The 16,255-nt window shown below is 43.2% G+C and overlaps 1 protein-coding gene across 4 annotated transcripts in view; it reads right to left on the bottom strand.

Annotated features, from left to right (window-relative positions):
* The window catches only part of CNTNAP2 (contactin associated protein 2), a 1,641,691-nt gene that overhangs the window by 22,526 nt on the left and 1,602,910 nt on the right, over nucleotides 1-16,255 (bottom strand). For all 4 annotated transcript variants that reach the window (XM_008179187.4, XM_065583877.1, XM_042842751.2 and 1 more), the window contains one exon: nucleotides 2,320-2,550. In XM_008179187.4, the coding sequence (XP_008177409.1) occupies nucleotides 2,320-2,550 (231 nt within the window). The remainder of the gene's footprint in view (nucleotides 1-2,319; nucleotides 2,551-16,255) is intronic.

Here is a 16,255-nt window from a genome sequence, read left to right as displayed (position 1 = left end):
GTATTCATCTCTCTTTGAAATGTATAGCAAATCATCGGTGAATGGTGGAGGAGCAGGCAATTGTCATATGATAATTCGTATAGCTAAGTACCGGTGATAGACTGCCGTATGTTAATCTGTGTGAATAATTAGTGACAATGCTTAGGAAATAAGGGCCTATTGTTCCCTGAGGGGCTCCAACTTGTCAAAGGAGACCTGAAATTGTATAAAAGATCCTTGGGACCTGATCCTTTTTGATCTCAGATCTGCTTAAACTTCACCAGGGGATGTTTGAGTTGCAAGATAAGATCCCAGGTAAGCAGGTACACCCGGGATATGATATTGGACGTTGGACTATAACCTATGAACTAAATTCTAAAAGAACTCTTTGCAACTACAAAGCTCACCATCTCTGCTATGAATCTGAACCTCAAGAATTGAACTCATGTCTGTATGTATATTGATCTTTTAACCATACTCTCTCCCTTTTCTTTTTTTAATAAATTTTAGTTTAGTTAATAAGAATTGGCTATATGCGTGTATTTGGGTAAGCTCTGGAATATTCAATAACCTGGGAGGTAATGTGTCCGATCCTTTGGGATTGGTAGAACCTTTTCTTTTATATGATGAAATAAGATTTTCAGAAATCTTCATCATATTTGACTTGGATACCTGGATGGAGGTCTGAGGCTGGGTTACTTCAAGGGAATGGTGTTGTTTGGATTTCTGAATAACCAGCAAGGTATAATAGAAGCTGTTTAGTGCTAGCTTGGTAAATCTAAATATTGAATTATCCACCAGCTTTGGGGTTTGTCTGCCCCATTCTTTGCAGTTCATCCTAATTGGATAACCTCAGCTGACCCCCGTTGGGACCCCGGTCACAGAGGGTGAAGGGTGGGACATCCTCCCTCCTCCCTAGCCCCTGGGGAAATCTGTTCAGAAGTTAATATAGCCTCATACAACTCCCCTTCCTTGACAGAAGAAAAATTCAAAGTAAACTCAGCAAAGATCCTTAGAATTTCCCAGTCCCCACAGACTTTTCCTGCAAGGAGCCACGACGTGAGCCTATGGTTCTTTGAAGCTGGTATACTTACCAGGCCCTGGCACTAAGACTGACAGATGGATAAAGCCACAAACCAATTGATCAAGAGAGATAATTAGGTATAAAAACACCAGGGACCTGATTCTGATCTCACCTACACTGGCTTGACCTCAATGTAACTCCCATAACTTGAAAAGCCTAACTCGTGATTTACACTGGTGTAAGTGAAATCAGCATTAGGTTTGCAGCTCTGGGCAGACGTCACTGTAGGCCTGGATTGCATAACTCTGAAGGGATTGGAATGAACCAATTTGTTACATATTTTATCTGAAGCCTGGGGAGCTGAAAGATAAACCACTTATTCTAAAGTCAGGGGCACTGTGTACTTTCAAAGGCTGTTGGTAACAGCCAGTCAGAGAGCAGGATGCACCTGCTAGGATCAGCAAATTGTTTTGGTTTCCCAGCATTTTCAACCTGAGATGAATGTGGTGCTGGCTAATGGGATTTCTCATTCAAAATGGCCTAGGGAAAGCAGACACTGCAAGGGTGGAAAAGAAATTTGCAGTTTATAAACATATTTGCTCTTAAAATTAGATACTCTTTGGATGGGGCTGCACAATAGAATGTATTCATTTATCAGCACAAACCAGTGCTGCGAACAACCTGTTTGTCAATACTTGCATGTAAAATAACCAGTACTCCAAGGAAAGTGGGACCACAGCAGCTAGTTTTAGGCACATGATTTAAACACCACAAGATTTATGCAAAACAGAACATGAATCGCAATGTTTTAAGAACTGCTATAATGCCATTGAAATTTAACATCCATCTGCAGTGTTATAAGGCCAAAGACTCACTTTGCTGGTATATAAGAATCAGAAAGCAAAACAGACTATAAACCAGCATGAAACAGACCAGTGAAGCTTCATTGTCTAAAGTGATTAAAATGCAAACAAACAAACAAACAGCACAAATATACATACAAAATGTGTATTGTATAGACTGTATATGCTGGATGCAATGAAGGGTGGATTCTTTCTCATCTGAACTGATAATATAAGGATGCTAGGGGGAAAGACAGACATATAAATATGTACTCCTGCCCACCATAGGGCACATCCATTAATATTTCTCCACACCTTACTCATGATTTTAAAGCCAATGATAAATCCCTTTCTTTTTCGTTCTGATTTTGCATCCCTCATTGTAGTCACCTTTGTAAAATTCATCCAGGATAGATTTTTCCATTTAGTTTTAAATGCTCAACTGCTTTTCCTCGCAGTCAGTCCACACCTTACCTGAATCTAAATGCCAGGGGTCAGTGGCTGCAGACATTGGTGGGATGGTCAGTGGAGATGCTCCGCAGTTGGATTCCACTAGTTCCCCTTGAACGTGGACGTGAGAGGAGGCGTTGGTAGGTCTCAGGGCTGCCTTTAGTGGGGCAATCTGGTTGAACTGCACTCTAGATAGGCAGCCAGTGAATCCTGGTGTATTGTATTGATAGATATCTTGATCGATCTTCCCAGTTTCTAAGAAAGAGAGAGAATAGACTTGTCAGTGCAATTGACTGGGTTGGAAACAGTGCAGCTCAACAGGTGTGGTTTTAAACACCCACTCTCAGGAAAGCCCTCACATTTCAGACCTTGCAGGTTTCTCTACACTGCAGTACTGATTAAAGTGGGAATCTTCAGGCTTTGACATCACTTGGCGACACAACTGTTCTAACATTAAAATGAGAAAGGTGAGTGGGAGGGATCAACACAAGGTGCAAAAAACTCTTCTCCAAATAAGAAATGAAAACAAAGGAGTAGCTCTGAGGACTCTTCCAGTCAGTTTCTCTTTTCACTCACGTGAAACTGCTGCTGTGACTGTTTCCTTTCATTTATTCTGGCCTCTCTTCAGCTCCCCCTTTGACAGCCCCCCACAGACATCATCGTTACCCATTTGTATTTGCCATTAACTGTCATTGCTTTCTGTGCTTCTCTCCCCATTTGCTTTTTAGAAAGATCAAGAGTTCCCTTGGTCTAAGGTGGGAAATATCCTCTCTAGTTCCTCCCTGTCATTAGAAATTCTGAAGAAACTGCATGAATGCATCTGCCAGGAGACAGCAAATTCTCCATACTATTGTTAAAGACTCAAAGAAAGCTATATGTTCTCACACACTCACTCTTGTACCAGAGTTTACATCCACCAAAGGCATTTTGGAAGTCAGACATATTACATCTTGCTGCTGTGGATTAATATTCAAGATGTTAAGCTGAATTTGGGCACAGATTGTAGCGCTCCATTAGGTCCTCTTGACCTTCCTACTTCCAAAAGATTTGGTAAAAAACCCTAAAACAATACCTACAAAACATTTAGCACATGCCCTTCATTTCTGGCAGAACATGCTGTTTAGGTGAGAGTGACTCTTCACAGTACATAAGCACTGTAGTAACAATATTGGTATTCTGTATCAGTAGTATTAGAGAGTAGATTAACATTACAAGCCATTACTACAACTCCAAACATTCCATTTTCATTGCAGAGAAGAATTCAATTTCATTTTCTTCTTGATCATGCAGAGTAAATAAAAATGCAACATGACAGAATGATGTTTGTGCTGCATTAATCTGGAGCCATTGAAAGAGTGGTCATATGCGCATTTCAGCTTCAATTTCTTTTTTCCGGGGTCTCATGGCCTAGGTCAGCAGTGACTAGGGTTGAAATTCTGGCCTGAGTGAAGTCAGTGGCAGCAGGGCCGGCTTTAGGAAGTGCGGGGCCCAATTCGAACAGTTTCGACGGGGCCCCAGCAGGGATGACTAAAAAAAAAGCCACTTAAAAAGAACCCTTTCATTTCTTCCATGTATTATTTACTTTCCATGACTATATAAATAATAAAATTATATATTAATTAGCTGATTTTCACTTTCATATTAGGAAAATAATTCATGTTTTGATAGTTGTACAACTGATATTCTTCAATAATGTTTATTTTATTAAAATTTATAAAATATTTCCTTATTAATATAAAATTGTGCCCTCCTCCCCCCACCCCAGCGCCTCCCGGCCCACGGAAACAAACTCTGCTTCCCCAGCGCCGCCCCGCCGAAACAGCTGTGGGCCAAAAAGGAAGAAAAGGAAGGTTTGGGGGTGGGGGGTGACATAGGGTGACCAGATCATAGCAGTAAAATAGGACCCGACCCCTCCCCGCTTGGCCCCACCATCACACCCCTCTTCACCCCCTAGCCCCCCGCTGGCTTGCTGTGTCCCTCCTAGTCAGTCCCCCACCCACCACTTGCCTCCTTTCACCTTCTCCCTCCCCCGCCAGAAACCCCCATGCCCACCCCTAGAACCCCTGCTGGCTTACTGCTTGCCTCTTTGCCCACCCGCCGCTTGCCCACCCGCTCGCCCCCCCCCCCCCCCCCGAAGTATAAAGCCTCATTCAAAGACCCAGGGGTCACTATATTACTGCACACAGCAGTCAATCAGTGCAGTTGAAGATAAATCTCTGCATTATGCATTTTTGTATAACTTTTATATGACTTTGTATTGAACCTTGGTAATGTTATAGCTGGCCCCTAAGGTAGTATAATTAAGGTAAAAGAAAAATGTCTTTTTGCTAGAAGTAGAATAAGTTCTTCCCCCACTTTGTAATCAATTGACCTGTTGAATGAATGAGGTGTGAATGAGGAAGGTGTGCCTTCCGCACTATAGCTCAGTGGTTTGAGCATTGGCCTGCTAAACCCAGGGTTGTGAGGTCAATCCTTGAGGGGGCCACTTAGGGATCTGGGGCAAAATCCAGACAGCTGCAACCCTTGGAGAGGGGCTGGGAGCCAGCCAAGGAGAGCTTTGCCCAGGGCTGAGTGGGACAGAGTTTGGGTGCAGGCTCCGGGCTGGGGCACGGTGTGGGGTGCAGGATGGGTGGAGGGGTGCAGGCTCTGGGAGGGAGTGCGGAGGGATGGGTGCAGGCTCTGGGACAGAGTTTGGGGGCCGGAGAGGGGGTGGTGGGTCCTGGGGGGGAGGGGACTGCCATCACATGTGGCTTCCTTCCTCCCCTGCTGCCCCTCACCAAAGCCTCCTCGGTGGGGGATGGGGCTGCCTCTTGCCCAGTGTTTGCAGGAGTGGTGGCTGGGGGGAAACCCAGTCAAACTCTGGTTTTACTCTTTCGTTGATTATCAGAGGGGTAGCCGTGTTAGTCTGAATCTGTAAAAAGCAACAGAGGGTCCTGTGGCACCTTTGAGACTAACAGAAGTACTGGGAGCATAAGCTTTCGTGGGTAAGAACCTCACTTCTTCAGATGTTTCTTTCGTTGATGGGTCACTTTAACCTCTTACAAACCCCTTCCTGCCTCTCTCACCCCCCTTTTCTACTGGGCTTGTTTGATCTTTTCGGTGGAGCCAGATGAAAACCACAAACCCCAGCGAGAGCAACAGGCTGGAAGACTAGACTGAACCCACCACCCACCCAGTCTAGTCCATCCCAGAGCCCAGGACTGAGGGCAAATGTCCCCCCACCCCCGGGCCACCTGCTTCCACTCCTGGCCTCTCCTAGCGCCGCCAGTGATTCTGTGTGGCTGCATCGGGTGGGATTTCAACCGGACTCCCCCCCCCTCCCCCCCCCCCGCTAAATTCACCCCTGTTTTGCGATCGCTCTGGACCAAGAGCACCTTCCTTCCCTGCCCTAGAGCTGCTGGATGGCTAGAAAGCTGAGCTGGGTGTTTGATCGATCCGGAATATTATCGTGCCCCCCCTCCAAAAAAAAACCTTAATGTCCACACAGCTTTGGGGGGGGGGAATATTCCTCCCCCCCCCAAGCCAGTCTATTTTATTGTTGCAGGGCAAACAAAGGAGCCAGAGTTTAATGGAAATATTCAGCCCCTACAGTGGTCTTGCAGCAGGGGAAGCAGAGTTGATGGGAAGGGAACTGGTTTGGATAGGAGCCCCCCCGTCCCCCTCCTTTGCAAAATAATTTGGGGAGGAGAATCAGATCACTCCGTGCCTCAGTTTCCCCTCTCTCAGGGGAGAAGGGAGAGATAAAAGTCTCAGCCTGCCATGTTGCAGACCTTTCACATTCTCCCCTCTTGATGTATTTGATTTCCTCCTCCAAACCTCCCTCTCTCTCTCACCTGGAATTCACAGCACTAAGTACTGGCTTGGGGCTTTCTTCCTGGATTACAGTTTCCCGAGTTTAGTTTTGAAACAGACACAGGCAGGCACAAACTCACCCTCAAACAGCAACACCACCGAAAACCACAAAACCAACCCAATATTACACACCTAGGGGGAATCACAGGGTCAAACTCTCACCGACCGAAGCCCCAGCAGCTGCTCAGGTGAGTGAGGTCCACATTGCAGAGATTCCTGTCTCCCACCGGACCGGAATCCCCCTAGGTGTCTCCTCCAGGTGAGTGCAGGGGGGAGGGGAGGGGAAGGCTGCAAAGCACATGTGCCTTCTCCTCCCCTCCCCCCTCCTGACCTGCAACAGTCCCCGTTGCCTCTGCCTCAGCTCCCCCCCCCCCCCACGGCCAGCATCTCTCGTTGCCTAGCAGCAACAGCTGCTGCTTCCGGGAGAGCCACAGAGCTTTGCTTTAGGCAGGGACGCTGCGCGGGGCCCAATTCAGGGAATCGGTGGAATCGGCCTAAAGCCGGCCCTGAGTGGCAAAACTCCCATTGACTTCAGTGGTGTAGGATTTTATTTGTAGGGATGGAGAAAAGGAAACACCTCAGGCTGTTCAACAGCGACCATTTCAGACAATTAAAGAACAGTGTTAACATGCTCAATAAAGGAGCTGGTTAGAGATAGCATAAGACAGTACATATATAAAGCAGGCAAGAAAACTAAAATAAAACAACAACAACAAAAAATAGGGCTCATATTCAGTTCTCCCAGCTGTGTGAAACATTTGCAACAAAACCCAAACCACATGAAACATCTGGGTCTGAGCTGTGCTACTCACTCCAATTTTAGAACAGCACAACCAGGGCCGGCTCCAGGGTTTTGGCCGCCCCAAGCAGCCAAAAAAAAAAAAGCCGCGATCGTGATCTGCGGCGGCAATTCGGTGGAAGGTCCTTTGCTCCGAGCCGGAGTGAGGGACCATCTGCCGAATTGCCGCTGAATAGCTGGACCTGCTGCCCCTCTCTGGAGTGGCTACCCCAAGCACCTGCTTGCCAAGCTGGTGCCTGGAGCCGGCCCTGAGCACAACCAGGCTCTGATCCCTGACTACCCTGTAGGTGCTACTGTAATACAAACAATAAATATTAATGCTACCTCTAATATTCATAATGATGTTGCATCAAAATGAGTGTGATTTACAGTTTCTCTTGGTTTCAGTGTTATATCTAGGGAGAATGTGGCAGTTTCAGTTTGAGATTCTGAGCGCAGATGGAGTGGGGTTGGAATGACTGAAGGGAGAATATGGACCAAAACTGAACAGCCTGGTGAACCAACTGCATTTTGCACAGACCTAGTTTATACCTGTGTCTCTTTGATTTGGAATGATAAATAACAACAACGAGCATTGTATATTTATATTGGTGTAGCCCTTAAAGGCCCAACAACATTGGGATGCAAACACAAAGGCAGACAGAGTACTTGTCCTGAACAATTTATAATCCAAGAAGGGTGGGCACAGAGATATGATGGCATATTCGCATTAGAGTCTTATATCCATTGGTACATGAACTGATTGGCCTTATGCTTCCCATTTTACCTTTTCCAACCCACCTGAGAGGTCCCTTCTTTCTCTGCCAATTCAAATCTAGCCTTCATTGGCAATACAGCTATTTTTCATGAGCAGTCACTGTACAGTGACTGTCATCTGAAACAAAATGGACATATGCTTAGAAGCAGGTTAAGGACTAGATTAAGTCAATTACAATAATTATATTAGTGACCTGGTTCTTCCAGCCAACCCTCCTAGAAGCAAAATGCAAATGCAAGACCCCACTAAACCATTTGCAGTACCAGCATTATGTTTTCCAGTAATTTTGTTTTAAATAAAAAATACATATTTTGTATGTAGCACCTAGAAGCTATCCCAAAGACAATGTTAGTGAATTTAAATTTATTACCTGTAAGCCCTATCACTCTTTCAAATAGACAAGATTCATACCTTCCCTGAATATTAAAGTGTCCCTCACTATAATACAATACTTCTTGAAATAGAACAGTTTACAGAATACACATAATTTATTATTGGAAATCCTTGTTTCTTTAGAAAAAGGAATCAAGTTATATTGCAACCACTCCTCTACTTAAATTCTGTAACCATTATGTAATGAACAGTTTAAGAAATGCATCTTGTTCATATTTATATGGCTCCTGGAGAACTTAATCCAGTCACACCAATAACATAATCTCACTTAAAATCTTAAATGAAATGATGCTGCTAAAAAGCTACTAAAATGATGAAGCAAATACATTTGTGCTGCATTAGCAGAGTCAGTGACAGATACTGGCTCCAGTGAGCACTTAAAAATAATAAAACACGTTGCCAAAGACCTGCATTTTTGTTAAAAAAAAAATTCCACAAATAACACAATGGTGCAAGATGTCTCGTAAATTTGTAATCGTCTCACATCACATCCACATTATAAGAAGAATGATCAAACAAGCCTTTTTGTCCTATAACTATGCACAAGTTTTTCCTTTGGATGTCCTACGGGGCTCTCTGTACTGATGTTCTCTGATGTTAGGCTATTGTATTTGTCTTCCATCTCTATTAGAGTCTGTTATATAAATACATTCCTTTACGAGTGTAACCATTATAAAATGAACTACGTTATCACTGCCATGACTAGATCCATTTCTCCCCCAGAACAAAAGAGAAAAACTAGGACACAGATTTGCATTATTTTTTAAAAAGAAAAGAAATGCACAAGGCAACTGTATTCCCTTTAAAAAAAAATGTCAGCTGTTAAACTAGTACAAAGTCATACCAATTAATGTTACTAATTTTATCACTTTAGGGCCGGATTCTGCAGCCCTTACTCACATTGGGAAGCACCTTACTACATAAGAAATCAGTTATTTCAAGGAGACTGCTTATGGAACGAGGTACAGATACTAATCAGTGTGAGTTAAGTTTGATAATCAGGACCTACATATCCCTGTGTGCCCGATCCTGCAGTCCATACCCTGTGAAACCAATGGGAGTTTGGGCCTATCTTATGTATTAAGGGTGGAATTTTCAGAGGCCCCTAAGTGATTTAGGTACAAAAGTCAATGGGAATTCAATGGGACTTCTGTGCCTAAGTCACTTAGGGAGCTGCTGAAAAATCACATCCTAAAGGCATTTTTTGCTTCATCTGGCTAAGGCTATTTATTTATTTTCCTGTCATGTTTCCCTTCATATCCCTGAAGCAAGATGCCAGCAAGAACCTTTTCTCCTAGAAATCTGCAGATCTGGGATTGAGACCACAATTGCACAGCAGCTGGCCCAGACTGTAGCACAATGCATGAATCCATTACAGTGCAAAAACCTATCACACTCAACCATTCACAAGAAATCTACACGGCTAGCTCCCTAGATTAAGGAATCAAAATGAAAAACAATTTAAAATCCCATAGATGGAGAGCCTTGTGGACTTCATTACACTTAGTAATTTTTGTATAGAGTGTCTCCCCTGTAATTAAAATGAGCAAAAATTAGTAATTCTTTTTTAAATAAAAAATATCAGCAAAAGAGTAGAATTTAACCCTCAATAATTGCTTTGGTTTTTACAATAATACTTGTATGCAGCTGTCATAGAAACATGACAAGAGTGAAAATGGTACTGTTTCTATACTGATCGAGTATCAGAGGGGTAGCCGTGTTAGTCTGGATCTCTAAAAAGCAACGAAGAGTCCTGTGGCACCTTATAGACTAATAGATGTATTGGAGCATGTGTCTGATGAAGTGGGTATTCACCTACGAAAGCTTATGCTCCAATACATCTGTTAATCTGTAAGGTGCCACAAGACTCTTTGTTGCTTTATACTGACCGAGGGTTCTGCTGTAAATTCAGAGGTTCTTCCCATCTAAGTGAATGAGGGATGAGTTTGCTTAATCTGTCTGGGCATTACAATGGGAGAATTCAGAGTAGCAGCCGTGTTAGTCTGTATCCGCAAAAAGAACAGGAGTACTTGTGGCACCTTAGAGACTAATAAATTTGTTAGTCTCTAAGGTGCCACAAGTACTCCTGTTCTTTTTGCACAATGAGAGAAAACACCTTTAGCCCAAGTATTTTTGAAATAAGTTTTGCACTCTTTATTGTAGAGACCTTTCAATGAGAGATGAGGAAGGCTTGAAACAACCAGAATGGGTAAAAAATAAAAACAAAAAAGCCCTGAATCCATTTTGTTTTTGCCATTTCAGCAGATCATCTGCTGCAATTCAAACATCAGAATTCCATTTGGAGGATTAACAATTTAGATAGAAAAGCCACTGTAAGGCAGTCATTTGGAAAAATTTCAGAATTATTTGACTAATTAAAATAAAATAATAAGATATACCCTCTGAGTGTGAGGTTAACTCCTTCTATACATTCCACTACAGTGAGCAACAAACATGCTTTTCTAAAAGGAAGTTAGGTCATACATTTAGGATAGCCAACTTTGTAATTGCACAAAACTGAACACCCTTGCCCTGCCCTGAGGCCCCACCCCCTCATTCACTCCAGCCGCCCTCCCTCCGTCAATCGCTCTCCCCGACCCTCACTCACTTTCACTGGGCTGGGGGAGGGGGTTGGGGTGCGGGAGGAGGTGAGGGCTCTGGCTGGGGGTGAGGGCTCCAGGGTGGGATCAGAAATGAGGGGTTCAAGGTGCGGGAGGGGGCTCCGGGCTGAGGCAGGGGGTTGGGGTGCAGGAGGGGGCTCAGGGCTGGGTTAGGGTGTGGGAAGGGGAGCAGGATGCGGGCTCTGGGAGGAAGTTAGGGTATGGGGGAGGGTTGAGGTGGGGGTCTGGGAGGGGGTTCCGACCTGGGTCAGGGGGGTCAGGGTACGGGCTCCGGCTGAGCAGCGCTTACCTCAGGTGGCTCCCGGTCGGCGGCACAGCAGGGCTTAAGGCAGGCTCCCAGGCGGAGGCACGTGGAGGCGGCTCTGCGGGATGCTCACTGCCCGCGCCTGCAGGCGCCGCCCCCTTAGCTCCCACTGGCTGCAGTTCTTGGCCAATGGGAGCTGCGGCGCTGGTGCTGGGGCAGCATGCGGAGCTTCCTGATCGCCCCTGTGCCTTGGAGCCGGACATGCTGGCCGCTTCCGGGAGCAGCGCACTTTTAACAGCCCGGTCAGCGGTGCTGACTGGAGCTGTCAGGGTCCCTTTTCGACCGGGCGTTCTGGTTGAAAACCGAACGCCTGGCAACCCTAACTTGTGAGAGCAAAGGCTTGTCTACATCAGCCTAGACCTTAGTCTGCACCAACTGGCCTGTGTGGATCTTGCTGGAGTGCATTAACAATCCCCCCCAGTGAGCATTAAGGTAGCCCTTTTCAAACAGTAATACATGATGCACACGAGGAAATTTTTAAAGTGCGCCAGCAGGGTCCACACGAGACAGTTACTGCGCCATACACGGATGTGCATTAGAATTCACACCCCAGCTGGGGCAGACTAAGGCATCATATAGACAAGCCCTGAGTTGGAATTCACCAGTCTAACATAAGACTAAAAACAACACACAGTATAGGTCTGCGGACCACAAAGGCACAAACAGACAGCACCATCATAACAGTGGCTGCAGTCAAGCTATTTAGATGGCAAGCTCTCTGGGGCAGGGACTGTCTATTTTGTGCTGTGTTTGTACAGTGCCTAACACAATGGGATCCTGGTCCATGACTGAGACTCCTAGACCTCCCGCAATATAAATAAAATAATAGCAATAACTGTTGGGTTCAGGTTACTGTCAGTGCACATTTGTTAGAGCACCAGGTGAAAACAGATGCACTGACATTAGTATATGTCACCTATCTGCAGTAACTGAGTAACTTATCACACTTTAACTCCCTTAATTTTTACATTTATTTGCAGTATTTAAACTTTATAGGTGTTTGTAATGTCAATGGAAGAAACCACAGAAAAACCACACACATTTGGCTTCTGCAGACTTGTACAGGTCTCTGTGAGGCTAAGTCATATCCTTTTAATAGTAATACTTCCTTCATGTATGGAACTCTCCATTCAAGGATCCTCAAACGCTTTATAAATATTTATCAATTAAGCCTCAGTGTCACAGAGCAATATGTATTTATCCTATTCTATAGATGGGGAAAATGAGGCACAGAGATTAAGGCCAACAGTTCATAAATGGCCACTCCTTTGGGTGCCTCAGTTTTTGAGTGCCCAACCTGAGCCACTATAAACGTCATACAGCTTCCACTGAAAAAAAAATATGGCAGATGCTCGAACACCTTTGGAAAAAATTAGATGTCAGGTGTCTCAAGTTAGAACCCAAAGTCTGTTGTCCCTCTTGAAGGTTTGGCTCCTTCTGACTTGCTCAACCTCACATAGTGGGCTGTAGCACAGCCAGGAATAGAACCTAACTCCAAGACTTGTGCCTTAGTCACAAGACTATCCTTTTGGCTTATTTGCCACTCTGACTATTTTCTATACACACAAAGCACAGGGATATTATTGTGAAATGTAATACCTGCTCTGATCTTCTGCACAGCATTCCAAGTTGCACTCCCCCTGAGTACAATCTGCTAAAGAGGGTCATGGTGGTTTCCACCGATTATGTTCCAGTAATAAAGAAATACAATAGAACTCTTGAAGTACATAGGACGTGGAGACGTATAACAAATGAGTGCACAATAGGATGCATACCACTTACCTATCTTAGGGTTTTGTATTGGTGCCCAATATTATATTATCTGAGCAATTCTAAGGGCAAATATATTGGCAAAGCAAGATCCTTAGTGGACTTGATGGAGTCTTTCGTACTTTTTTCTTTGGGAATAGGAAACTCCGCTTGGGGTAGTTTTTTAGGAGTAAGAGAGGAGAGGAAGAAGTGGTTGTTGTAAATAATCATTCCGGTTATGGTGGAAACATTTTTTATCATGGAAGTAGGTCTTACAGTATGACCATAAGTTTACTGAAATGTCTTATAACATGTATACATTTAACTTCACTAATGCTATTTCCTACAAAAAGAAAACAAGAGGGCATTCAGGCTTTGTTTTAATTGTGCTAAAGAATAATCCAGCTGCTTGATTAGAGCATGATGATTTATATTTGAATAGGCAAAAACAAACTCGGATGTAGAAAAGTGGTACACCTCTACCCCGATATAACATGACCCGATATAAGACGAATTCAGATATAACGCGGTAAAGCAGTGCTCCAGGGGCGGGGCTGCGCACTCCAGCGGATCAAAGCAAGTTTGACAACGCGGTTTCACTTATAACGCAGTAAGATTTTTTGGCTCCCGAGGACAGCGTTATATCAGGGTAGAGGTGTAGTTTAGTTATTCTGGAAATATGACAGTCATACAAATAGCGAGGAAAGTTTGGTTTGCCACAGGATGATATTTCCAGCTCTGAAGTGCTGGATTACTATTTTATTTCATTTAAAATTATGCATCCACTTATTGGATAGACAAAAGGTATATTAAATTGAACCTAAATTATCTCTATATAATATTACAACATTATTGTAATACAACAATATTATATATAGGTGAATTCATTGATTCAATTAAATGAACGACTAATGCTTTCAGGTCAACCTTAACAATAAATTTTCTCTCTTTGGAAGCATTCTCTTATCTCTTCAGCTCAGAAAGATATCCTATTACATTACTGAATTCTCACAGATCAGCCCTGTAAGCATTCTTGTACCATGTACATGTTACTGTATCATGGACAACATTACAACAAAAGGCAGTTTAAACTCCATTGAAAGGAAGCTATTGATTTTAAAAAGTCACAGTCTCCTGAGCGCGTTGGAGCACTTTCTGGTTTCCAGGCTTTGACATCTACTCTAGATGGAATCGCTCAGAATGGCATAGGCCCCTGTCACACTGAGGTGCTTAGATACCCTGAAGATGGGTACAGTACAAAACCAAGATAGAGAGATTAGACAAGTAGGATGTGATCACATACAGTGGGCAGTTAGAGGAAGATCTGACCTAGTATGGCAAATCCTTTCACCGGAGCATCAAGTACCACACAGCCAAAATGAATGCTTTGGAGGAAGGCAAGAATCCATAATCATAGAAATGTAGGGCAGAAAGAGACTTCAAGAAGTCATTTAGACCATCCCCCCAGTGTGAGAGAGGACCAAGTATACCTAGATCATAACTTGTTCTTAAAAACTTCAATCACTGGGATTCTACAATCTGTCTTGGTAACCCTATTCCAGTACTCAACTATCCTTATAGTTGGAAAGTTTTTACAGTTAGAAAGTTCTTTATTTAATTTCATCTTGTTGATTTCAGACAAATTCTACCAATTTATAATGCACCTAGCCAATTGCATTAACTCCAGACAAAGAAGAAAATAATTCTTCCTGGCACCAGTATCTAGAGCATGAGATGAGAGGGTTTTTTTTTTGGAAAATAGCAAGCATAATTAAAGATGGGACAAAGCAATGAGTGTCCAACACCATTAGGCCAGGTTACAAAGTGGCCATTTATACCACCTAAATCAGCAAAATTCTGTTGAAGGCAATGGAGCTGAAATGAATTACAGCAGTTAAGGTTCTGGCCAGATATGTCTGGAAGACCTCTCCTCTCAGATAGTAACAATTCCACTACCACAGAGTGGATGATTTTGTTTCCAAATTAAAATTCAGTAAGCAGTACCAACTTAGCTTGAAATGATGAGAAGCCTTTTTGTAATTATTGTAAATACAAGCCAATCTGTGTTTGTTATAGGAATACAGAGGTCTGTGCATTCCTGAAAATTTAATCCAGCAAACAAGAATTCTGACTTATTCTCTGATATTTAAGGTAGTTTGAACTGAAGGAATTAACCCTTTGAAGGCTGGCATACTGCTCATAGTCAACACAATTTACGGCACTGCTGCAAAGTTCAGTGGAATTTGAGGACGTCAAATGTACAGTATAATCGTAATTTTTCAGAATGCCTAATAGATGACAAATAAAACCTTCAGAAAAATGGGGTTTCAGTAAAATGCATAGCACTTAGTGCTGTTGGAGGTGACTGATTCACAAGCGCCGTTATGACATATGCATTCTATTCCTGCACAGAACAAGGAAAGAATGGGTCACAGATTTCTTGCATTAAAATTCTTTACAATTTTGGCATCCATTTGCCATGATGGGACTAGACAAGTATGCAAGTTTATGCTAGGTTGCATTATAACGACTTGTTGCAACTCATTAGATAGAAAAATGAAAGAGTCATTTTGCTAGTGTTGCGGGGATTCTCTATAGCTGTATATCTGTAAAAAATTTTTAGTTAATAGATAAAGTACCAGTAGATGGCACTCACCAATATATAGCATAGTTCTTGGGTTTTGTAGGACCAATAAAACGTGTTGTGCACTGCAAATGGCTTTCTCTGGCTCCTCCTTACATCAGCTTTTAACAACATTAAGTTGGTAGATATGTGTGGGCTGAGAAAGCTAATGAGCAGCAGCTGCCTTTTAAATCGTCACAAATTATGCACAGCATGGAACTAACTAGAGTTATTGCAACTCTCACAGTGCAGCAAGAAAAGACTATGTAAATCTTATTAACATGAGCTAGGAATAGAAATATCACAGTCCTGGATATATTTCACATGTAAACACAGACCTCAGAGCTGGACACTCTTCATTAGTTCACCTCACTCTGTTACCTGTATATGAACATTTTTTTTATATTTAAGGACAAGTTTTCAAATAACCTAGGAGTCTAGGACCCTTTACTAGGTCCCAAGCAATTCAGAGGGTTTCATGTACAGTCTGGTGACTTTGAGATTTTAACAAATCATATAAATATCTAAATTATCAGGTCCTCAAAAAATGATGGTTTTCAAGATCAGCTCTCCTACCAGAGCAAAATCCACTAAATCCTACATGGAGTGCCCCATTGGAGGCACTGTGTCAATATGTGATGACTCATTAAAGCCAAATGTTACAAGAATGAATGAAAACTAGCAGCATCCAACTCCTTCATCATTGCAAAAAAAATTCATATAAAAGCAGCAATGGAGCAGCATCTGAACGTTGGAAGCTTCTCCAAAGCGGTGGAAGCCCCTTCTCCTCACAGTAGTGCCTCCCCTCAGCAGGGAATGATTACCTCCATCTGGGGCATACATGTGGTGAGATAAAATGGGA

This window comes from Chrysemys picta, chromosome 2 (genome assembly GCF_011386835.1).
Source record: "Chrysemys picta bellii isolate R12L10 chromosome 2, ASM1138683v2, whole genome shotgun sequence".
NCBI classification, from domain to species: domain Eukaryota; kingdom Metazoa; phylum Chordata; order Testudines; family Emydidae; genus Chrysemys; species Chrysemys picta.
Note: the sequence above shows the minus strand (reverse complement) of the source record. Positions and strands in the feature narration are given on the sequence as shown.